At 50.9% G+C, this 24,964-nt stretch overlaps 1 protein-coding gene across 1 annotated transcript in view; it reads left to right on the top strand.

The window, feature by feature from the left end:
• Positions 1–24,964, top strand: part of CPXM2 (carboxypeptidase X, M14 family member 2) — a 140,687-nt gene that overhangs the window by 4,706 nt on the left and 111,017 nt on the right. The window contains exon 2 of the mRNA XM_042908489.1: positions 5,400–5,498. Within this exon, the coding sequence (XP_042764423.1) occupies positions 5,400–5,498 (99 nt within the window). The remainder of the gene's footprint in view (positions 1–5,399; positions 5,499–24,964) is intronic.

Genomic DNA, 24,964 nt, shown 5'->3' with positions numbered 1-24,964 from the left:
GTTCGTTTGTGTGTCTGTGCCCGGAATCAGCGAGTTTGTGTTCCGCGCTGGGTTGTGCCCCCGTCGCGGGGGCGGGGGGTGGGGGGCGGAAATAACCAAAGACTCGTTATTTGAGCATATGTGGTGGTAAACAAAGCCCCTTCTGTTGTGTGCTGCAAGCCAGTTGTTGGAAGGGGCCTCGCTTCGGAGGTTTGCCTCGTCTCCCTTCAGCGCGTCTTGCTGTGTTCGGCCTTCGGCCGGACACGTCGTCTCTTGGGCAGAGCTGGAGCGTGGAGATCGGGAGAACGTGTCAGCACGTCACTGTGTATTTTAAAAGCAATCACGGGGCCATCAGCACGCATGAACGCGTAGCAAGAGCTCTTTACGTCAGGGTGTTAAACACTCACTCGAAGGGTGACATCCGAAGCATTTGTCCAGATAAGCTCCCTATAAAATTCTGAGGGAAAGGATGCTTTATAAAGAAGGCCGTTTGATGTGCCCCAGCAAGCAGCTTTCTAAGACACCGCCTCTCTTTCCAGAATGCTTTCCAAAGTCAACTCGTCATGCTGGCAAGCCCCCAGCCTGTGCCCGTGCTTCCAGAAGCCAGGGTCTGTGCGTGGGTGACGAAGGGGAGACACTCCCATGTTAGGGGGAGGCTGGGTGAGATGCCACGGTTCTTAAAAAATAGCCCTTGTGTTCCCTGTGCACCTCAAGGGTCCAAGGCTGCCGGATCTCATGGCAGATGGTGCCTTCAGTGCTGGGAAAGGACAGCCAGGGCCTCTGAGGCTGGGTGTTGAGGTGAGGATGTCCTTTGGATGTCCCCACCGGGGCCAGGGAGCCTGGGCTCTCAGGCTTGGCATCTCCAGCAATGACTCTGCCCTCTGTGGCTTTTTGAGGTCCCTGCCACCCTAGTGCCACTCTGGGATCATGAAACCCATGAAATTAGGGTGTCTTTGGATGGCTGGTGCCCAGAACTGATTGGCACCTGGTTGGCTCCTCATCCAGGCATCACGGAATGGTCGGAGGGGCACAGAACACCTCCGGAATGTTGACTGAGGACTCCAGTGTCACAGATTTGTTTGGAATTCTCGATCACGCGAAGGCACGTGTGGGTTGTTTGGCAGTTCACAATTCAGAGAGGGCCGGGATCGAAATCTGGTTCGGCCACTCAGGGGCACGTGTGGCTTCTCCAAGCCTCGGATTCCTCACTGTGACTCAGGACTCAGGATGCTTCCTGAGGTGTGGCGGGTCAACCTCCAGCCTCCCGGCCCTCGGAGACTCGGTATGGGGGCCCCTCCTACCCGGTCCCCCAGAGTCCCCAGCCAGGCTGAGTCCCGGTGGGTCTCGCTCAGTAACGCAGCCTAGGTTTATTGGTATTTCCTTCTCTGCGTCTTTCTTCCCTTGAACTCCATGCAGTCACCTCCCAGGTATACTTCTGCACCCAAGGCTGCGTCTCAGGCTGTTTCCAGATGGCATCCAGCCGAGACAGGCAAGTGCCAGCGGTGGCCTGCCCAGCGCCCGGCACATCCCCATCTGTTGCTTTTCCGCTGGTGGATCCTTCGAAGCAAAGGGCTTCTTATGTGGTTGCAGGTCAGGAAGGTGTCTGCCCCTGTGTAGATGTCGGGAGCGGCTGGCCCTCACGCCCCTGAGGCCCTGCTGGGGACCAAGCCTGCACGAGAGGCTGGCCCAGAGGAGGGGAGGGTGGCCTGCTAGTTTCCTAGGGAATACCCAGCAGAGCGGGGAGGGGAGAGCTTTTGACTGATTGGTTGGCTGGTTGATTTGGGTCTAGCCCTGGTGAAAAGTACTTAGAGAGCTGTGCTAAGTGCCTCCCAGCTCCACCCCAGACCTTCAAGGTCCCCGATTCACGGAGGCAGGTGTCTCATTCAACCACTCAGCCTGCCTTTCGGGATCTACTCGGTCCTCGGATTCCTGTCTCTACCAGGAGCTTGACTTTCTCAGAACTGGAGGAGACACAGGCTAATTCCCTCCCCACGCCATGGCCCTAGGCCCGCGAACACCCGCACACACGTTCACCTGCCGTGTCTTCCCGGCTGCCACGCGTGAGGGTTCTCTGCGGACGTGCGTGGTTGTGGAACCGTAATTACTGTCTGTCCTGAGCATCTGCATTTTGGGGGAGCTCCCGAGAACCCGTTGTGCGTTTGGGCGAGGCCCTTTCCTCTCACGTGGGTTCCTCAGCCAGAGGCAGGAGAGGAGCTTAGGGCCCCCGGGCTGAATCCTTCACCAGAGAGAGCACAGACCCCCTTGGGCTGGAATTTCCTGGGGAGAATGCAAAATATGCAGCAAAGAATTTTTTTTTCAGTTTCTGGAAGGGGGGGGGGGCTTGCGACTGGAAGCTCCTTGTATATAGAGTGGGGAAAAAATAGTTTCCTATCAACCAAGAAGCATGATGTTTATCACCATAGACCAGAATAGAACATGTGGCCCTCGTCCGCACTTCATTTTGCTACTTTTAAGGAATTCGCTTTTGTCACGCAGCCCAGATGGAGTTGTTGATTTTCTCTGCGCATTATTCCGCTGTCCTTTCATCTGCCTTCTGTGCCGACCGCGTGCCGCCTTTCTTCCTGGAAGCGAGGGAGGGGACTGGGAAGGGCCTCGCCTTGGAGCCCGCCTCGGCTCTCCCGCCTCCTGGCTCTGTCCGTGACCGTGGGTGGGTCTCTTCTCTCCCGCTTCTGTGCCTCAGTGTCCCCATCTGTAATTCACGGTCAGCTTCCTGCCCTCTCTGGGTCCTCGCCCACACCCGGTGTGGCGATCCACGTGGAAGTGCCTCCCAGGTTGTGACTCACGCTCCACGTGTGAGCGGTTACCCTTTAGCGGCTGGGGTGGCGCTTCGTGACGAGTGGGGCTGGGGGGCTGGGGGGGGTGGCGTCGGTGACGGAGAGAGAGACGCTGTCTTTTATTTGGTGGTTGCGGCAGGCCAGGCACTGCCCTGAACGCTTGACGTACGTTGTTTGTCTCCTCCCCTAAGTTCCACTGAGACAGGTGCCGTGTCTCCTTGTGTTGTCGATGAGGGCACGGAGCCTAGGGAGTGAGGTGGGTCACCGTGGGGCAGGGCAGCGGCAGAACCCGGCTGCCCGGGGCTGGGGCCCGAGCCGTAGGCCTACGATAGGCTGGAACTCTGTCACCGGATAACCAGAGGAGGTGACAGGGCTTCTGTGATCTATGCCCCTTTGCCACCTCCTCGGGGATTGTGTTCCCCACGTGTCGGTCCCCCCTGGGGAGTTCAACTCTCAGGGCTTTGACATCTGCCCCGCACCTGGGCCCCCGGTGGCTCCCCTGAGCTGCGTGGGCACGTTTGTGTCATGGGCGTCGATGCGGCACACGGGAGGTGAGGCTGGGGGAGTCACCGGGCCCCACTCTTTGACGCTTGCTCCCATGGTGGCACGGAGGCTCCACAGAGGTTGTCCTGGGAGAGAGAAGGCTTGCAACCAGTGGCCGACTTCGGGGGAGGGTTGGGATGGAACATTCTTTTCCAGAACTTTGGCTTTTCCCTCACATATTTTGTAAAACTTTTTTCGTCCTTAATATCCTATCTTTCTGCCCAATAAGACTCCACACTCGTAAAAGTGATGGCACCAGTTTTTGTAAACAACCAAGATCTTTACGGACCCCTGGTCAGGCCCTTCAGAGGGGGCCATCTTTGGAGGTCACTGGCCGTGACATTCCTCCCCACAGAAGAGGGCAGATGCTGAGGTGACATCAGGCTGATGTCAGATGCTCGTAGGTTCTCTGGCTCAGCTCTCTTCTGAACATTTTGGCTCTTTGGCTTTCTTGACCTGAGGGGGCACTTTCATGGAAAATGAAAGATACTCCCAGCAGGCATCACTCCAGAATACGATGGAGAGAGCATCAGCTTTGGCTGGACCCAATGTGCCCTTTGAATTTTTTGAAGACTTAAGGTTTTCTTGATGAGTATCTTTTTTTTGGGGGGGGGGGTGGTGACTGTAGAACAGTCTGAAATGATTCATTAATTGGCACAAAGTCCACTAGATGTTTTTGGTATTTTTCAACTTGCTTTTTAAAGTCCAAATAAACGTCCTTCTCCGCAGACCTGCCCTTCCTCTTGTTCTCGTCTGTTTGTCATTTAGTGACTCATTAGCTTGTTCATTCATTCATTCATCACAGCTTATTACGTACCAGACTCCAGAGATACGGCAGTAAACAGAACGAGACACAGTCCCTGCCCTCATGAACAGACTGACATATGTTACACGCATGTGATGATGCTTCACAGCACAGGTAGTGGGGGCTCCGGGACCCTGCCCGGGCCCTCTTTTCCTGTAGGTACACCCGTATCCCAGCTGCTGGGGTCTTGGCTGTGATGGCTCATAGCTGATCCCTTCTCCAGAATATAGGTGGGAAATGTACATCTGTCACTCTTTAGTTGGTTGATGTGTGGCCAAGCTAACCAACTGCAGAAGAGGTGGCTTCTTGTCTCAAGGTGGGGACAATGCTCTGTGTGTCGTTCCTGCTCCAGAGCTGCCTGTGGGATCAGGCTGAATCCGCCTCTGGCTGAGAGAGAATTCAGCCTTACTCAGCTCCTTCCTCTGCCCTGTCCTTCTTCTCCCTCCCCTTTCCCTTTAGAACCCCGCCCCCTTCCCCCCTGGCCCCCACCCCCCCCCCCGTGATATATCGTGCGTAACTGAACCCCTGCATCAGGCTCCGCTTAGAGGCAACTCTACCTAAGAAAGGTGTTATCAGAGCCCATCTGAGGAGACATTGATTTAGCTGGGGAGTTCAGGAAAGCCAAAAGAGGAGGTGCCAAAGCTGAGATGTGCAAGATTAGCAGGAGTTAATTAGAGAACAATGCAAGGAGGAGGACCAGCGCGTGAACTTAAGGCTGAAAGGAGGCTGGTATTTCAGGAGCAGAGAGAGGGAGTACAGCATGACAGAAGCTGGAAGGACCAGGGGAATGAGCAGATAGGCTTCCTGGAGTCTGGTAAGGAGTCTTTCCAGTTGGTGGGGGCATCATCACTCCCATTCCCCCAGCCAGGGCCTTGGAGAGAACTGGTAGGAGGAACCCAACCTGGTGGGAAATCCTAGCGCTGTGGTCAGAAGTCCGGAGTTCCCAGCTCCGTTTTATCAATTAGGTGTGGTGTCACCACCTGGGCCCCCCCGCGAGGGTCAAAGTCCTACCGTAGGGTATTTTGCAGTTTTCGAATAGGGACGGCCTGCATGTACACACTGTTTTTATGGGGAGTGTTAATTTCCCTGGGTGTTCGCAGCGACCCACTTCATCTCCTGTGACCACAAGCCCCTCAGCGTCCAGGGTGCCAACACTGGGGACAGGGGAGGCAGAGGGCGGGGGCGCTACTCTGCCGACGATGGTTGAATTCTCACCATCCTGGGAGGACTCTGACATGTGTGGAAGTAAAGGCATTTCTCTCTCTCCTTCTTTTTAGGTAAAAATAGCAGCAGAAAAAGCGTGAGAACCAAGAGCTCTGAGAAGGCTGCCAGTGATGATCACAGCGTCCCCGTGGCCCGTGACGAAGTCAGAGAGGGTGAGGGAGGCCCTGTGGAGAGCCTCCACCGGCCCAGGGCGGGCAGAGTCCCTTGGAACAGCTGCCAGCTGCAGATTCCCCTGGGGCTGCCTGGGGCTGCCTGCTGTCTGCGGGCCTCTCTGGCCTCTGCGGCCTCTCTTTTACCATTATCGAATGGGGGAGGAGGGAAACATTCAGAGCCACTCTCTCTCCTGCAGGGCGCAGAAACTCACAGCCGCATTTTCCCCACTGACTCAACAGAAGTCATTGCAGAATCTCTGCAGGGTGGGTTGCCTTGTCCGCCCCCGCCCTTTGCCGCCTGGCATGGCAGCCTCATTTCCTTTCTGGTGGGGCCTCATAGCTGCCTGTGTACATTGCGTGTACGTTTCTTATCTCCCAGCCAGACCCAGGGGCCTCTGGAGTCAGAGAGAGAGTCTCGTATTTACAAACCACGTGATGCTAGTCTTGGGGTCCTACTCCATTGTAAAAATACTGGTCTTTTAATTACTTACCTTAGGATGGCCGAAGACATCGGTTCTAGACTCCTGGGTCAAGTCTGGCCCACTAGCGCTGGCTGTTACCGTGATCGACTGTGACCGTCACTGTTACTGTATCTCTATTACGCTAAGCTCTGGTATCTAGGGTTGCACTTCTCCTAATATTAATAACAACCATTTCTTAAACATTTCAACTTTCAGTAGCTTAAGGCCAGGCACTGGGCCTCGTGTGCAGTATCTCTCAGTGTCTCTCTGCATGTGGTGGATATTACCGGTATCGTCATTATCATTATCCATATATTTTTAAATTTTTAATGTTTTTATTTATTTTTTTGAGAGAGAGAGAGAGGGGGAGACAGAGCACGAGCAGGGGGAGGGGCAGAGAGAGAGGGAGACCCAGAATCCAGAGCAGCTCCAGGCTCCGAGCTGTCAGCACAGAGCCCGACGCGGGGCTCGAACTCACGGACCGCGAGATTGTGACCTGAGCCGAAGTCGGACACTCAGCCGACTGAGCCACCCGGGCGCCCTGTACCATTATCTGTATTTTATGGATAAGGAGAATGAGACTTGGTAGTATGTGTCATTTGCTTGTGGTTATGCAGCCTGTAAGTGGCAAAACGGGGATTGGAACCCAAGATTTTGAGTCTAGACTTTCTGCTTAGCGCAGCCGCTTAAGTAAACACAATGTTTCACAACTTTGCCTGTAAGGAGGCAGGATCTGTTTTCAGCTGCTCTGTGAGCCCATCCACGTGTAATAGAGTCGGTTGTCATGAAGGGAGCTGCAGATTCCCTTAGGCGTAATGTCATGGTTTGGGGCTGTGTTTCTAACCAAAAACTTACCGTCTAAGAAATCATAGGTATGACCAACAGTGCCTCCTAAAATACAAACGGAAATTCAACAAACTTCTGTAATCACTTAACAAGTAGGAATTCTCTCCCATTTTAAAGCAGACAGGCACGCACTGTTGCCATTGCCATCAGTCTGTGGTAGGGTCCCCTCCCTAAGGAGAGGAAAAAAAAGAGAGAAAAGAAAAACACACACACACACACACAAAAACCCCGTGAAGGTAGCCTGACTATGCGCCTACGTGACAAGATCCCTCATGACCTTGTAAACATGAGATCACTTGATCAGACTGCATGTTTGCGTGTTACCATAAATGGGAGGCAAAGAAACAGAAAATGTATAAAAAAACTACTCTACGTGGCGTGCGGGGCTCAGTTCTTCGGGTACGAACCCAACTGAGCGGTGCCGGCACGAATAAAGTTGCTTCCTGGAAAGAGAAGCCTCAGGGTCACGACTCTGTGTGAGAACCCGGCCACGTATCAGGAAGGTGAGCCGAGGACGCGTTATGTGGGGCTGCGTCTCTGCTTCTTCCCCCTGGTGGACCCCGTGACCTTGGGAGTCGCAGTGAAATGGGTGGTAATCGGACGCCCACCTCGGGCGGGCCTTGGGCACGACTTTTGTCCCTGTGTCCCAGCAGGCTGATCAAAACGCCAGCGGTCCCTTCAGGATCACAGGGTTGGTCAACGCCTCCCAGGGCTGGGTTCTTGCTGCCCTCGGATGCGGGCCGCCGAGGCCTTTACTGTTTTGTTCATTTTTGAGTACTTTAAACATTAGAAAAAATATTTTGTCTAGATCTTTTTTTTTTTTTTTCCTTTTCTTTTAGCTTTGGCACGGGGGTTGGTTCAAATTGTTTTAGTTGTTCATTCCCAGGACTGGAAGTTATTAAAATTTGGGGAGGCATTTGCAGGAAGATTTTTCAAGGCCCATTTCTTTACACATGTGTGTACGTGCGTGCACACACGCGCACGTGTGCTCTAGCCCACTCAGAGTTGTGTCCCTGGCCTCGGCCTCAGAGCGCCGTCTGCGTGGGCTGGGGTCCCTGGTCTCCAGGACAGCCGGCACGGCTCTGATTCACTGAGTGCGCTGCAGGGGATTTCGGTGCGTGGGACTTCTTTACATCGCCCTCCTGTTAAAACAAAATCGAGGCATTGGGGGTAACCCAGGGGGGCAGAGGAGCCGTGTGGGGGGCCGTGATGTGCAAATATAGGAGGGAGAGAGAAGACCTGGCCGTGGAGGTGGTGCACGGAGGCAGGTACCCCTGCAGTTAGGAACCCTGGCCTGGGGTCAGGCAGGAGCCCCCGGGGGAGGTGCTGGGCAGAACGGGGGGCCTCACATACGTAGCCGGGCACTCTCAGAACCCGGTGCCCAGCCTCCTCTCCCATCTCTCCCCAGATCTCGGTGGGCAGGTGGCAGGATGATGGGGTCGGGTGGCAGGTGGACAGACGTCACCTGCATCGTGGCCGATGGAGATGTCACCCGCTTCATCTTCAAGGTGTGGGTGGTCCAGATATCAGCCCCGTCTTGTTATGTGAGCGAGTGCCATCAAGGGCTTGTGTCAGATGCGGACTTCTCCCCTTGGGGACTCTGGCTTGGAGGACACGTGACTGAGGAGCACTGTCAGCTCGGGCAGCAAAGCGCATCTTAGATACTGTCCTGAGATGGTCCATGCGGTTGGTTGCATCATTGGTCCAGTTCGTCAGCTCTCCTTGTGTCTGCCCCATTGTCATGTGACTTTTCCATTCCCTTCACAGCAGGCGAGAGCCCCTTGCCTTTGGGCTGGTCTGTGTGCCTTGCCGGGTCCGGCAAGAATAGAATAAGGCGAATGCCAAGGTGCCAGTTCTGAGCTGAGGCCTTGAGACAGTTTACTTGTTTCTGTTTGCCTCTCATTTCTGATCTCTGCCTCCTTTTTTTTTTTTTTTTTTTTTTTGTTAAGTTTATTTGCTTATTTTTTTTTCCAACTTTTTTTTTTTTTTTATTTTTTTTTATTTTTGGGACAGAGAGAGACAGAGCATGAACGGGGGAGGGGCAGAGAGAGAGGGAGACACAGAATCGGAAACAGGCTCCAGGCTCCGAGCCATCAGCCCAGAGCCCGACGCGGGGCTCGAACTCACGGACCGCGAGATCGTGACCTGGCTGAAGTCGGACGCTTAACTGACTGCGCCACCCAGGCGCCCCTAATTTGCTTATTTTGAGAGAGAGCGAGCGCACAAGTGGGGGAAGGCAGAAAGGGAGAGAGAGAGAGAATCCCAAGCAGGCTCTGCACCATCAGCTCAGAGCCCCGTGCAAGGTTCACACCCACAAACTGCAAGATCATGACCTGAGCCAAAATCACGAGTCGGATGCTTAACTGACTGAGCCCCACCCCCCCCCCCCAGGCGCCCCTGCCTCCTTTTTCACCCCAGCCAGACACGGGCTTGTTTCTTACATGTGTCGTGTGCTGAGAACATGGGTCATGTGTTTTCTCCCAAGGGAACTGGACAGGCGTCTGAGTTGGTAACGGAGAGGCCATCTTGGGATGAGGGATGAGGCTTTACCCTCACTGGCTGTGCGACTCTGGGCAAGGCCCTAACTTCTCTGTGACTCAGTTTCCTCCTCTGCAGAGTGGGGAGGACATCCCTTTATGGGGCTACGTGACCGTGAAATAGCGTCCGAAGGACGCTGCACGCAGAGCACACGGCAAGCCCTCGGCGAGCATTAGCGATGGCTTTTATTTGCTATCTGGGATTTGTTTTGTGCGTGTGTCTCAGTTACAGGAGTTGGCAGACGTTTTTAAAGGATCAGACCGTAAATATGTGGTTTGTTGGCCAAGAGGCAAAATTGAGGACATTATGTACTTAAATAACCATTTAAAATGTAACCATTAAAAACTACAAAACTATTCTTATCTCTTGGGCCCTACAAACACAGGTGGTGGCCTGGATTTGGCCATCACATGGGCTGAGGCTTGCCAACCCCTGGCTTCGAACTTCAGTTTTCTGCAAATGCTGCCTCCAGGAAGCCTGCCCTGATCACCTCTCTTTCATTTTCCTAGACCTCCTCCTCAGGGTCCAGTCCCCTCCTCTGTCACATCCTAGTGACTCCTACGGGCAGCCCTTCTCTTCTGTGAGGATATGAGTCTCAAGAGCTCGGGATCCTCTGTTTCTTCTCAGGATACACCCAGTGCTCGACATGAATGGCGGACTCGTTTACTGAGCCCCTGCCCCGTGCTGGAACTAGCGTTCTGGGCTACAGAACGCGTATTCTGTGTGTGTTCAAGTGGATTCTTCGTGACCCAGGACAGCTGAGCCAGCCTCCGTAGGAAGTGGTCTTTGATCTGTAGGAAAGGAACGTGATTTTCCGCCATCGTGGGTGTAGAATGGGTTTCCCCAAGGGATGCATGTCGGTGAATGGGAGCTTCCTTATGCCTGGGCTGGGTGAGATTTGAGGCTTTAAGCAGGTACCCTGCTTGGGGATTGACCTACTCTGTGTGTATGTGTGTGTGTGTGTGTGTGTGTGTGTGTGATACATGAGAGTGTTTCACTGCTGTGGGCAGTTTGGTTTTTCATCCAAGCCCTTGTTGGGAGCCTTTCCCTACTGTTGTGTGGTCAGACGCTCCCTGGGGCTCAGCTCTGGTCTCCCCTAGACATCTGGCAGAGCTGTTGAGGGCAGGGGAGTGAGTCTGAGACTCCCGATTCTGGAAGAGGTGCGGCTGATGTGGTCCCGGCAGTGATACGTGGTCACGTCTGTATTTCAGACCCCTTGGAAGCGAGGGGGGCAGCCAGGGGCCAGGATTGGGATGGGGTCGCACCCCTCTCGGACATACCTTGCTCGGGAAACCTGATGAATGTGGGCATCTGGGACACCTCCACGCTTTGCTAGCCCCCCACTTTCAACTCTGTCTCAAACTTGCCTAGAAAGTTATTTCAGTCTCTTGGGGCACCTGGGTGGCTTAGTCGGTTAAACGTCCGACTCTTGGTTTCAGCTCAGGTCCTGATCTCACGGTGCGTGGGATCGAGCCCCGCATCGGGCTCTGGACTCACAGCACGGAACCTGCTTGGAATTCTCTCTCTCTCCCTCTCTCTCTCTGCCTCTCCCTCACTTACGCTCTCTCTCTGTCTCTCAAAAATAAGTAAACTTAAAAAAGAAGAAAGTTATTCTTCAGTCTCTGAAGTGAAACATGTCTTGTAAGGATTTCCCAGCCTTCCTTTGCAACGTGAGAGATTTATTTTGTTCTCCCAGTGGTTTTGTGGCAGGGCCTTCCCCGGGTCGGGTTAGGGGTCCTGGGCTCGCCGTTGCCCACGGTACGCTGTGAGCTGAGTGTCTGTTAATGCCCTGTGGGCCATGGTGAGCCTGGGGCCACAGGCTGCAGAGGCCTTGGTTTGGAACCACGGCCACAGTGGACTTGCCGGCAGAGAAATTCCTTCCAGACGAGGGGTCGGGGGACGGGGCTCTGATGTGGTCGGGAGCACCATGGGCTCCGCTCACTTTCTGTCACCCAGCTGACCCCGGGTACGGTTCTGGGCCACCAAGGTCACATTAGTGACCTTGCCGAGGAGACACTGTAGCTCCTTTGAGCCCGTGCAGTGGAGGCCAGCCCACGTCTCGGGATTTTGCTCGCGTGACCTTTCTGCCTGTCTTCTTCCCATCCTGCCGATGCTTCTGTGATGAGACCCTCCTCTGTAATTCTGCTCCGCTGGCTCTGGGATGGGCTTAGCAGAAAACCGAATTTGCCACGTCACCCCCTGAAACTTAGGAAGAGACACAGAAATTTAATTCCACGTAAAGTGCAAGTTGTTCTAGAACAGATTTCTTTCCTGGCCTGTGAAACGTGTCGACCATGCGAGTAGTGGACGCACCTTGCAGAAAATTTGAAAGATGTAGAAAACAAAGACGAGAATAAAACAAAACACAGTCTTATCTTCCAGAGACAACCGCAGTCAGCATTTGGAGTCTGTCTCTCCACTCTTGTCTGTGTGTGTGTGTGTGTGCGTGCGTGTGTGTGTGTGTGTGTGTGTGTGTGTGTGTGTGTGTGAATTTATAAAACCTCCTTATATGTGAAGGACAAGAGACCCTCCGTTTATATGTTGCAGTGTAGTTAAGAACTCAGGAACCGCACTGAGTCGAACTCAAAACCCAGTCCACTGTTTATTAGCTGTGTGCTCTCGGATGTGTTATTTAACTTCTCTGTGCCTCAGTTTCCTCAGATACAAAATGGGGGTAATAATTGGACATCCCCATCGGATCGGGATAAGTGTCTAATAAGGTCACTTGAATAAAGCACTTGCAACAGTGGCTGACAGGTAGGTTCCAGTGAAAGAGCTTTGTATCAGTCATTGATGTGGGCCCTGAGGGCCCTTGCCGCATGTTTTAAAGGCCTGGGCCAGGGCAGGAACATAGAACGATCTGTTCCTCGAACGTTTGAAAGAACGAGATAGTAAATTCCTTTGAACTAGGCGTTTTCCACCCAAGAAATTCTTTGATCAATCTGCTTCCTTTCATGGTTACTGATCTGTCAGAGTTTTTATTTTTGTAGTAATTTTGATAAGGTTTATTTTGAAGACATCAGCGCTCTATTGACGTATTTTCTTTTTGCAGCGTGTGTGCTTATGTTTTGTTAATTTGTCAGCTTATTTATTTTCGAGAGGTTTTAGATTTTAGATTTAGAAAAATGAAGGGAGACACAGAGAGTTCCTCTGTATCTCCACTCCTCTGCTTTCCTACCGTGATACATTTGTTGCAAGTGTTGGGAATATTGATACGTTCTTATTAACTGAAGCTCATAGGTTACATGAAGGCTTCGGGGTTTTTGTCTTTGTCTTACATTCCCTGGGTTTTGGCAAATGTGTAACGACGCGTAGCTGCCATTAGAGTACCATACAGAATGGTTTCACTGCCCTAAAACTCCCCGGTACCCCAGCGACTTATTTCTCTCCCCCTCCCCTGAACCCCTGGCAACCACTGATCTTTTGACTGTCTTCAGAGTTTTACCTTCTCCACAATGTCACCTAGTGGGAATCATAGAGCATGTAGCTTTTCTCATTTCTTTCACTTAGTAATATGCATTTAAAGTTCCTCCCTGTCTTTTCAAGGCTTGATAGCTCATTTCTTTTTATCACCGAATAATATTCCATTGTCTGGCTGCACTACACACAATGTACTCCTCCATCGAAGGACATTTTGGTTGCTTCCAAGTTTTGGCAATTATGAATAAAGCTGATATAAATATTCATGGGCAGGTTTTTTTTGTGTGGCCATGTTTTCAACTCATTTGGGCAAATCCCAGGGAACACAATTACTGGATATTATGGGAAGAGTATTTTAAGTTTTATAAGGAATTTTGTCTCATTTATAGTACCCCCCCAACAACAACAAAAATTGGTGTTACTGTTTCTTTTTTTTTTTTTGTCCTTTCAATATGCATTCTGAAATCTTAAAAAAAAATTTTTTAATGTTTATTTATTTTTGAGAGGGGGGAGGGGCAGAGAGAGAAGGAGACACAGAATCCGAAGCAGGCTCCGGGCGCCAACATGGGGCTCGAGCCCACGAACCACAAGATCATCACTTGAACCGAAGTCGGGTGTTCAACTGACTGAGCCACCCAGGCGCCCCTAACTTTCTTTCTTGCTTTCTTTTTTAAAATTTGTTTATTTTTGAGAGAGAGAGTGTGAGCGACGGAGAGGCAGAGGCAGCGCCCTGGGTGCTGTAAGCCCAGAGCCCCATGTGGGGCTCAGTCCCACGAACTGTGAGATCAGGACCTGAGCTGAAATCAAGAGTCAGACGCTTAACTGAAGGAGCCACGCAGATAGCCCTGCATTCTGAAACCTTTACGAATTTGTTACCACATCACTGATGTGATTTTCTGCTGATAATATTTCACTCTTACTGCTTTCACGTTATTTCACTGATAATATTTCACTCTTACTGCTTCATGCAGGATATTTCCTACTTTTATTTTTAAATAAAGCAGACATATAGAAAAACTACATATAATATGTATGTTCTTTTAACAAACATCTGTAAAGCTAATCCCTGTGTAACCATCACCTGAATCAAGAAGTAAGAGTCTTGTCAATCTTCCCTGTCACATCATTATCCCTTCCACTGTCGAGGTGACCTCTATTCCAGCTTTGACAGATTTTCCTCATAGTTTTACTGCTTATGTTTGTATCTCTGGATAAGGTAGTTTGGCCTAATTTTGAAATTCACATAAATGGAATCATACTGTGTGTATTCAGTCACACATATCTTGTAATTTTCTATCAATGTTCTATATTTCTTTTGTTCATTCATTCCATCACTATATAGGATTCCATCATAGCACTACATGACAATTTTTTTATCCTATTTTAGTGCTGATGGATATTTGATTTATTTCCCGATTCTATATTTTATGACAAGTGCCACCGTGAAAACTCTTGTACACGCATGGGCGTAGGTTTTCTTTCCATAATTCTTGAACCCGTGGGCGTAGGTTTCTCCAAGTATATATACACTTTGGAGTAGCTGGGTTTAGCTTCCCTGTGGAACAAATGCTCAGTTGTTTCCCTCAGGGGGCATGCCATTCGGACTTCCTGGTCAACACTGTGTAAGCTCCAGACTTCACATTCCGAACAACTGTTGTATGATCAGACTTTCATATGTGGCCAATCTGGTGGGTGTATAATGATGATTCACTGTGATATCATCTACATTTCCTAATTATTAATGAGGTTCAGCATCTTTTCATGTACTTACTTGCCATTTGGATCTTTTTTTTTGGTGACATTTCTGTTCAGTTGTTTTCTTACAAATGTTTCCACTCTAAGTAGATTTTACGGTGTCGATGGCAAATGCGTTCTCTGTTTATGGCTTGCTTTTCATTCTTGTGGGGTCATAATGAATGAAAGTTCTTAATTGTAATGTAGTCAAATATGCCAATTTCTTTTCCTTTGGTTGCTACTATTTGTGACTTGTTTTAGAAATCCCTTCTTACTCCATAAGCATAAAGATATTTTATAGTGTCTTCTAAAGCTTCCTTTTTCCTTTTTGATTTTGCACAGTTAGGCCTTCAACCCCCTGGAATGGATTTTGTTTATGATATGAAGTTAGAATTCAGTTTTATTTTTTTCCTTGAAGTACGCAAGTGGGGTGATAATTGTTTGCCTGCTGTTTTGCAGTGTCTGTCGGGGATTAAGAGTCCATATATGTATGGTTTTGTTTTCGGGCTTGCTGTTCTTTATCATTAATTCATTTTTCTACCCATACATGAAATACCTTACTCTTTTAACTACTATAGCTTTATAACAAATCTTGATATCCAGTACAGCAGGACCTAGTTCTCCTTTAAAAGTTTTCATTATTCTGGACTCCTTGTGTGCACATGTGTGTGCATGTGTGTGAGTGCACACACACACACACATTTACACCACCTGGTCAGGTTCTTCAAATACCTTTCTGAAAACTTTGGGGATCTTGATGACAGTTGCATTGATGTCATAAATCAATTTGGGGAGAATTAACATACTGAAGACATTATGTCTTACAATCCATGAACATGGTATATCTCCCCTCTTGTTCAATCTTTTAAAATATCTCCCAATAAACAGATCTTGCCCATCTTTAAAAGATTTATTCTTTGATATTTGCTATTTTACGATGCTTTTAATTTCAGTTTTCTCACTCTTTCTCGCTAGTGTACAGGAGGACAGTCAATGTTTTCTATGATTTATATCCAGGCGACATTGCTAAACTCTTATTCAAAACAACTATTTATGTATTTACTTGGATTGGGGTACAAAATCACAATATATGCTCAATAATGACAATTTTGTTTTTTCTTTCCATCTCTTACACTTTTTATTTATTTTTCTTGACTTCATCGGCAGAGATCCCCACTTAAAAATAATAGGTCTTTCCTTACAGGTTTTAATTCTGCCTTTGGGTTTGTAGTTTTCTTGATATTTGGCCTTAATTTAAATATTTTTTTTTCTATACTTGGGATGAATAATTTCTGGGAAAATATTTTCCTGGTTATTACATGAAATCACTTTAAGAGGCACCTTACTTCTCAGAGTCTTTTGGGTGATATGTCTCATGTTCTTTTGTGTGGAATTTTGTCCTTCGTAGACTGCCTATCAGTGTTTATTCTTTACTATCTTTTAACGAGGCAAAATGCAGCCAGATTTCCTCCACTGGGGGGCAGTTGCAGCCCTTTCTTAGGTCTATAGATGTTGACCCGGTCAGCACGCAAACCCCCAGTACAGTTTCCAAGCAGCCCTTCATCAGCTACATAATTTTGCTTCCCTGAGGCGCTGACTTCTTCCTGGCTGCAGTTCTTAGACACTTGGGTCTGATGGGACACATGGGAGAACTGTAATGACCTTCCTATGCTGTCATCAGTGTCCTTGTCTTGGTGCCACACTGTCATTCTGTGTGACAACTGTCCCTCCTTCCTGTCCTGTTGTTTTCTGAAAGCTTCTGAACCGAACAGTGTGGAAACTTGATGGGGGTTGGGGAGGAGAGGTGAGCACCTGGCCGCCTCAGCCACATCTGAGCTTTAGAGGTGGCGTCCAGTTTTCTCATTGCTGCAGACCCTGAACTTCAAAATAGAGGCATCAAGGGGGATGAAGGGTTGCCTGCCCCTCCTCTGGTTGTCTCCAGTTTTCCCCCAGCTGTCTCTGTCTGACTCAGCTGTGGGGAATATTCTCGCACATCTGGCACTAGGTTGAAGCATTGTTGAGAATTTTTCCTTTGGAGAGCCTTTGTAGGTTTTTAGGATGTGTTTCGGAGAGGTCGCAGAAATTTAAGCTAGAATTCCCTGAAGTCTGTGATGCTTCCGTACAACCGGTGAGTTTATGAGATACGTCAAATAACCCTGAACACGTTGCGAGAAAGTCTTTTTAAAGAGATCTTAAAAAGCAAACAGCTCTTTATTTTGAAATAATTACAGAGTCACAGGAAGTTGTGAACGAATGGGTGCCGTGCACCCTTCACTCTGCCTCCTTCGGTGCTGACATTTTGCATAATTGTGGCACAGTAACAACATTTACAGATCATATTCACATTCTCTCCATTATACGTGTGTGTGTGTCTGTATGTGCACATAGTCCTGTGTCCTTGTACTGCATGTGCCGTTTCGTGGAAATACCACCAACACAGAGGTACTGGGCCGTCCCTTTATGGTGGCTCTTCCTTGTGCCATTGCTTCATAGCCACCACCCCCCTCAGCGTCCCTGACTCCTGGCAGCCTCTAAGCTGGTCTCCATCTTTATAGTCCTGTGTTTTCAAGAATGTTAGATGGATTAAATCATACGGTGTATAACTTTGAGACTGGCTCTTTTCTCTCAGCATAATTCTCTTTTCCTCTTTCTGAACTGGACAAGTAGACTTGGTTGGCATTCGTATGATGTCGCTGTCGGGAAAAACAGTCTTCTTCTCCTTCCCCTCCCCCTCCCCCTCCTCCCCCTCCCCCTCCTCCTCCCCTCCTCTCCCCCTTCTCCTCACCCTCCTCCTTCTCCTCCTCCTCCTCTCCTCCTCCTCCCCCTCCTCCTCCCTTCCTCTCCCGCTTCTCCTCCTCCTCCTCCCTCTCCTCTCCCCCCTCTCCCCCTTCTCCTCCTCCTCCTTCCCCTCGCCCTCCCCCTCCTCCTTCCCCTGCTCTCCTCCTTCTCCTCCTCCCCTTCCTCCTCCTCCTCCCCTTCCTCCTCCTCCTCCCCTTCCTCCTCCTCCTCCCCTTCCTCCTCCTCCTCCCTTCCTCTCCCCCTTCTCCCCCTTCTCCCCATCCCCTCCTCTCCCCCTTCTCCTCTTCCTCCTCCTCCCCCTGCCCCTCCCCCTCCTCTCCTCCTTCTCCCCCTCCTCCTCCCCCTTCTCCTCCCCCTTCTCCTCCCCCTCGTCCTCCTCCCCCTTCTCCTCCCCCTCCTCCCCCTTTTCCTCCCCCTCCTCCCCTCCTCCTCCTGTCCCTCCTCCTCTCTTCCTCTCCCCCTTCTCCTCCTCCTCCTTCTCCTCCCTTCCCCCTCCCTCTCCTCTCCCCCTTCTCCTCCTTCTCACGTCCTCCTCCTCCCCCTCCTCCTCCTCCCTTCCTCTCCCCCTTCTCCCCCTTCTCCCCCTCCCCTCCTCTCCCCCTTCTCCTCTTCCTCCTCCTCCCCCTCCCCTCCTCTCCCCCTTCTCCCCCTCCTCCTCCCCCTTCTCCTCCCCCTCCTCCCCTCCGCCTCCTCCTCTCCCTCCTCCTCCCTTCCTCTCCCCCTTCTCCTCCTCCTCCCCCTCCCCCTCCCTCTCCTCTCCCCCTTCTTCTCCTCCCCTTCCTCCTCCTCCTCCCTTCCTCTCCTCCTCCCCCTCCTCCTCCCTTCCTCTCCTCCTTCTCCTCCTCCTCCCCTTCCCCCTCCTGCTCCCTTCCTCTCCCCTTCTCCTCCTCCTCCTCCTCCTCCCCCTCCTCCCCCTTCTTCTCCTCCCTCTCCTCTTCCTCCCCCTTCTCCTCCTCCCCCTCCTCCCCCTTCTCCTCCTCCCCCTCTCCTTCCCCCTTCTTCTTATTCTTCTTATATAATACACATGCAGGAAAGTCTTGAAATCACAAGAGCATAACACATTGGATTGTCATGTGCACCACTCACGTATAATGTAAATGCACTAAACTATCATTTAGATCAGAAATAGATGACCAGACCAATGAGGCCTCCCTCCCACCCCAGTTAGTCACTAGTCCTGTTCTCTCTCAAAGAGAATCACCGTCAGAGATTCCTCTTGCCTGTTTTTGAACTTAATATTCAAGGAATCGCACATTGTGTCTGGTTTGTGTCACTTAATATTATGTTTATGAGATTTCTACATGTCGTTGTGTATACTTACGGTTCATGTATTTTCATTGATGTGGCGTGGCTATGCCAGATCTATTTATTCATTCTCAAGCTAATGGGCATCTGGGTTGTTCTCAGTTTTTGGCTATCACAAATGGTGCGCGTAAAAGTCTTCTGGAGCGTGTGTGAGCATGTTTCTGTTGGGTATATCACCAGGGTAGGATCGCTGGGTCACAGGGCATGGGTATTTACATTTTTAGTAAGTTCTCCTGGAGGGTTTTCTGGATCAGTTGTACCCATCAACACTTCTCTACCAGCGTTGTTGTTTTGCTTCCTTGCGACTTTTGATATATGTCTTTTTGATTGTATCCATATGGGTGTGTGTGTACTCCCATCTCCTAGTGGCCTTCATTGGTGTTTTCCTGAAGACAAATGACTTATGCTCATTCACTGTCAGAATATCTTCCTTTGTGAACGCCTGCTCAGTTCTTTTGTTCATTGTTTTTCTTATTGATTTATAGGATGGCTTATTATATGTTTGCCTTTCTTAAAAATACTGTGGGTAGGAATCCTTTGTCAGAGGTATGCACAGTAATATCTTTTCACACTCCTTATCTTACCTCTGCACATAAGTAATGCTATCTTTTGTGAATTTTTAATTTTTTAATTTTTTAAACATTTATTTTTGAGAGAGAGAGAGCAAGAGAGAGCGCACACAGCAGAGGGGCAGACAGAGAAGGGAGGCACAGAATCTAAAGCAGGCTCCAGGCTCTGAGCTGTCAGCACAGAGCCCGACGTAGGGCTCGAACTCACGAACCGTGAGATCATGACCTGAGCCGAAATCAAGAGTGAGACGCATAACCGACTGAGCCACCCAGGTGCCTCAGTGCTATCTTTTGAATAACATATGTCCTTAAATTTAGTATAGAACAATCATCAATATTTTCCTTTAGTGCTGTTTGTTGCATGTTTAAATTCTTCTTCTTCTTTTTTTTTTTTTTTTGCCTACTGCAAGATCACAAAGCTATTTTCCTGTGTTGCCTTCTAGAATAAGGTTTCCTTTTACATCAACTTATTTCCATTAAAACTCTTGATTTTAATAAGAATATACAGTAATAGTGCAGGTGCTACATGGAAAAATTCATGAAGATAATAAGCAGGTGATCGAAGTTTGAGAAATGCAATTTTGAAACAATAATTACTCCTTTTTCGGCTTTATAAGCAATGTACAGAGAACAAAATACTAACTTTCCACAGCTGGTGCAGGCATAATGATGATCAGTTCTGTGGGATCATAATACACATTCATTCATTTACTCGGGAAATATTGATTGGCCTTTGGGGATTCAGTGATGGAAAGTCCTAGTCGCTGCCCTGTGATGGAAGCAGTGTGCTTTGTACCTTTGTTAGGCGGGGGTGGGGGGGTAGGATGAGAGGGTTGAGTGTCAGGGAGGAAGCCTTGGATGCTTTTCAAGTGAGGCAGCCACCCATCAGCCATCAGCGGGCGGCAGTCAGAGCCTCTGGGATGCGGGTGCTCTGGGCGGGTTCTGGGCGTGAGAGGCATCAGCCTGCGGTCCATACTGCTCCTAGAGGGTTTCCTCTGCCTGATCGGCGGGACCTGCACAAGGGGAGCTCTGAGCTTGTGCAGCTTCAAGGGAAGAGACACCAGCCAGGTTCTGAGGGGCTCAGAAGATCGCCCGGGAGCTTTAGAGGCCAGGGCCGCTCTGCAAGCCTGTCCATCAGAATCTCTGGGGAGGACGGTGGGCATCAGTTTCTTTTAAGGCTCCCCAGGAGATTCTGTTTCTGATGTCAGGTCAGGGTGAGGACAAATTGGGGAAGGAGTCCCGGGGCGAGGGGGGGTGCTTTCGAAGGGTGGCTGGATAAGACCGAGATCAGCCCCTTCCCCGAAGACCCTGGGCACGGCGCGCCCCTCTGGGAAGCCCGAGGTATCTGAGACCGGCAAAGAACGCTGCAGACGTGTCCTCCAGGGCAGCAGGAAGCCGCCTCCACACCCATCCGTCAAAGAGAATGTCAGGTTCAGAAAGGCGAAGGATGGAATGTCGTTAAGTCAGAGCTGTCTGATTTATGGCGGCCGTGTGGCTGTGAGCCTGTCCTCCGCAGCGCTCTCGAGGTCTTGGAGAATTCTTTGCTCTGCTTCCAGCAGACGACCACAGCAGGCCCGATGGCCCGGGACACTGAGCTCCCCTGGGCCAGCCGGTGACGCCCGTCCCAGCCTCACAGCCTTTCTCCGGTGTGACCCCAAACACCACCGCGAAACTCGCGTTTGTCTTATGCTCTTGCATTTTCTTTTCTTTTTTTTTTTTTTTTAACGTTTATTTAGTTTTGAGACAGAGAGAGACGGAGCATGAACGGGGGAGGGGCAGAGAGAGAGGGAGACACAGAATCGGACGCAGGCTCCAGGCTCTGAGCCGTCAGCCCAGAGCCCGACGCGGGGCTCAAACTCCCAGACCGCGAGATCGTGACCTGAGCTGAAGTCGGACGCTTAACCGACTGAGCCACCCAGGCGCCCCTGCTCTTGCATTTTCAAGTCAGATGGCAGTGGCTTACGACCGTGCCTGGGCTTTTATGTCAGAGCTGATCTTCGCATTTCACTTTGCTGTTTAACTCTGTTTAAGACTCCTTCGGTCTTAGGGGCGCCTGGTTGGCTCAGTCGGTAAGCGTCCGACTTCAGCTCAGGTCACGATCTTGCGGTTCTTGAGTTCGAGCCCCGCGTCGGGCTCTGTGCTGACAGCTCGGAGCCTGGAGCCTCCTTCAGATTCCGTGTCTCCCTCTCTTTCTCCCCCTCCCCTGCTTGGGCGCTCACTCGCTCTCTCTCTCTCTGAAAATAAATAAACATTAAAAATTAAAAAAAAAAAAAGACTTCTTCGGTCTTAGTTTGTGTGCGTGTAGAATGGGAACAATGACGCCCTTCTCTCGTGGTGCTTAACGGAGATTCAATCACAAAATGTCTTCAGAGCGTCTGGCTCGTGGTGATGATGGCAGGTTCGCCCCATCGCTCCCCCAAATCATTTCTCTTTTAAAATAGTTTTCATGACCAGTCTGTCACGACAGCTTCCCCCCAGAGGGATCGGGGTCAGAGGGGGGAGGTAGAGGGAGGCAGACGATCCCACTTTGCCCCCCTTCCTTACAAAGAGAGCACAGGCCTCGTGGACAGTGCGTGCTCAGCACAGGGCACTCGCAGAGTCATGCTGCCTTTAGGAGCAAAGCGGAGTCATCTTTGATGACTGTCCCTGTCTTCCCTCTGGGTTGTGACACATCTCTCTTGTCTAATTACCGTCTCCCTGAAATGTCCTTTTCACACCCGTCTTCATGTTGTTCTCCCCCCACGAGCTTCCAAGGGTTGGTCTCTGTGTTCTTAGAAACAACAAAAGCTTGGCTTGATGACCAAAGATTTTTCTTTGTTTTGTAGGAGGAGCGGGGAGCAGCGCCTTGGGGGTTCTGTGCAGCCTGGCTGGCCAGGTTCGGGGGGGGGGGGGGTGGGAGCTGAGGTTCCCCACCGATTCCCAGCAGGCTGTAAGCCAGAGAGCGGTCTCCTCAGTTGACATTACAGTCGTGGGAGAAATGCAAGCCTATTAGAGTTCCAGCTTCTGGTCTTTTTACTCTCTGATTGTGGGCATTTACATCGAGCTCCGAAGCACTTGTTTCTTCTCTGTTTTACTCGCTCATCGGGGCAGCCCTGCTGTCCTCTGCCGACGGGTAGTGGGTTCGAGATTCGAATTTGCTTTTCCTGAGCCCTGGGATGGCCATTGAGAAGTCTCATGCTGGACTGATTATCACTGCCTTGACAGCTTCCAGTGGTCAAAGGTAAGGCAGCAACTGTTGTTGGGCTGGTACTTATGGCTCCTTTCTACCCTCTCTGCCCTCCTGGAATTCTGGGGTTTTTTGCTTATTTGTTTTTTAATGTTTATTTATTTATTTTGAGTGAGAGAGAGAGCGTGCACGCATGCCAGCAGGGGGAGGGGCAGAGAGAGACTCCCAAGCAGGCCCTTTGCTGTCAGGGGTGAGCCTGACGTGGGGCTGGATCCCACGAACTGTGCGAGATCGTGACCTGAGCCGAAATCAAGAAGTCAGACGCTTAACTGACTGAGCCACCCAGGTGCCCCTAGAATTCTGGTTTTGAAGACGTGGAGGCTAATTCATTCTGTGGATTTTGCTCGGCTGCTTTCTGTCCCTGCGGTTGTAACGTTAGGGTCTCCTGTTGTGTCCCAAACCAGGGAGCAGCTGAGCTACTGAAGTTTTGCGGATGTCCCCTCAAGGAGTAGGAAGTGGCCCCGAGCCTGAGGGTGGCCTGAGGGTGGTGGGGCCTGGTGGCCAGATGTGGTCAGCCTGCCCCTTCCTGCTCCTTTTCTTTGTATTGTGCTTGGGTCTTTGATAGCTCAGGGTGCAGCTGGAGGGAGGGTGGTCCCCGTACCCCTCTGTAGGCCTCTGCACACTTGAGGGCCTTCGTTGGTGTCACTGCTCCAGCAGGGAGCACACACCTGGCCTTGGGGCATCTGAGACCTGCGGACTATTCTGTGTGTTCTCGATTTCCTCTCTGCACATTTCTCTGGAGCGGCCGAGTGCCCTTTGCAGTGGCTTCTGAATGGTCCTCTGCAGTTTTCTTTCCAATGTGGTAGTGTTCCCTTTTGCAGGTGAACCCAAGGCTCATTTTGCTCACCGTGGGCTTGGGGAAGACCTGCCTAAAATCTTGAGGGTGATGTTCCCAGGGTAGAAGGGAGAGGAGAAAAATGAATCAGGTGGAAATACACTGAAATTCATCAGAGTCAAGTATTTAATATGGACATTGCAGTCCTCTGCATTTTGAATTCATTGAGAAGCTCTAAATCAGAAGATCATTGCCCTGCCCTTTATTTTCCCATCCTTCAGTATAAGAAAACCCTTCATTTTTCTAAACGTGGAGATTCCTGTGTCAGACTTTCAGTGTAAACCGTTACGAGAGGCCTAAGAACTTTTGGTGCAGAACAGCATGACTTTTGACCTGGGATTTTTGCCTCACCGATCCTTGCATAAAGGGATGTGGCATAGAGGGTTTGTGCTAAATTACTTTACGTTTAAATTTTCTGTTAATTAAAACAAGTTTGAAAATGTGATTTTGGGAAGGCGGGGAACACCTTCGTGTTCAGCGGGCGTAGCACGTAGGTTCAGCCGAGCCTAGCAGGTGGGACCGCGTTGCAGAGCGCGGCTCGATTCCCAGAACTACCGATGCCGTGTCGGCGGGATGCGGTACATGTGCGTTGAGCTGAGTTGCATGGATAGTTCTGGGAACCGAGTGAAAGCCCGTGGAAAACAGACGTGTGGTGGCAGGAAAGGAGCGGAGGTCCTCAAAGGAGAAGAGAGAGTGGTAGTGCAAGAGAGGGGAACTTCAAGGGTGAGGACCTCACTGGTGCTGCGTGTCCGGGACCCCTGCGGAGGACGAGAAGGTCACTAGAGCCGTGGAGAGCGTCTTCAGCGGTGGACTGGGGAAGACAGTCGGGACATCTCAGCGATGATATTCGCATCCACCGCTGACCAGAGCCACCAGGGTCTCTGTCTGGTCTCCAGATACACTCAGGGGAGAGGTCCTGGCTTGAAACCTCCTCGGACGGGTGACTCGACTCCTGCTGGCGTAGATAGCATGTGTCATCGGCGGATGCAACCATGGCGCCCATGCAGATTGTTAAGGGGAGGAGGAAGGAAGACTTTCCAGGGGTCGGAGGCTTGCAAACCTCAGCTGAGGGAGAGGAAAGGGCTCCTTCAACAGGGAAGACGGAGGGGGAGTAACAGGGAAACATCACTGCTGTGGCCCGAATGTTTGTGCTCCCCCCCACCCGCCCAGAACCCGTGTGTGGAAATCCTAACCCCTAGGGTGACGCCACGAGGAGGCAGGGGCTTTGGGAGGTACTGACGTCCCGAGGGTGGAGCCCTCGGATTCGTGCCCTTGTTCAAGAGGCCCCTTGCCTCTTCTGCCAGGTGAGGATCTGGTGAGAAGGGGCAGCCGTGACCCAGGCGGGGGGCCCTCAGCACGGGGCCACCGTGCTCGTGCCTTGACCCTGGGCTTTCCAGCCTCCAGGCACGTGAGCCATAAACTTCTGTTTATAAGCCACCTGTCCGGGTGGCCCGACCCACTACGATAGTCGCATTATGAAAACCATGGGGCAGGAATAGCCAAGAGGGAGCGGACTCAGGTCTGCTCTTGGGGCCCTCGAACGAGGAGAGCCGCCGTGCCTGGGGACAGAAACCAGAGTGTGGAATGCAAGATCAGGAAAGCGATGGGTGGAGAGGGAGGGGACTCGGGGCCGGGCAGCGAGGGCAGGTGCCTGCAGAACCCATCACACCACGCTGTGCAGGGCTGCGTAGGGCGGGACTTGCCTGCCGGGCTGCACACGGAGCTCCCTACAC

The sequence above is a fragment of the Panthera leo genome, chromosome D2 (assembly GCF_018350215.1).
Source record: "Panthera leo isolate Ple1 chromosome D2, P.leo_Ple1_pat1.1, whole genome shotgun sequence".
NCBI lineage: Eukaryota > Metazoa > Chordata > Mammalia > Carnivora > Felidae > Panthera > Panthera leo.
This window is presented reverse-complemented; position numbering and strand designations above follow the sequence as displayed.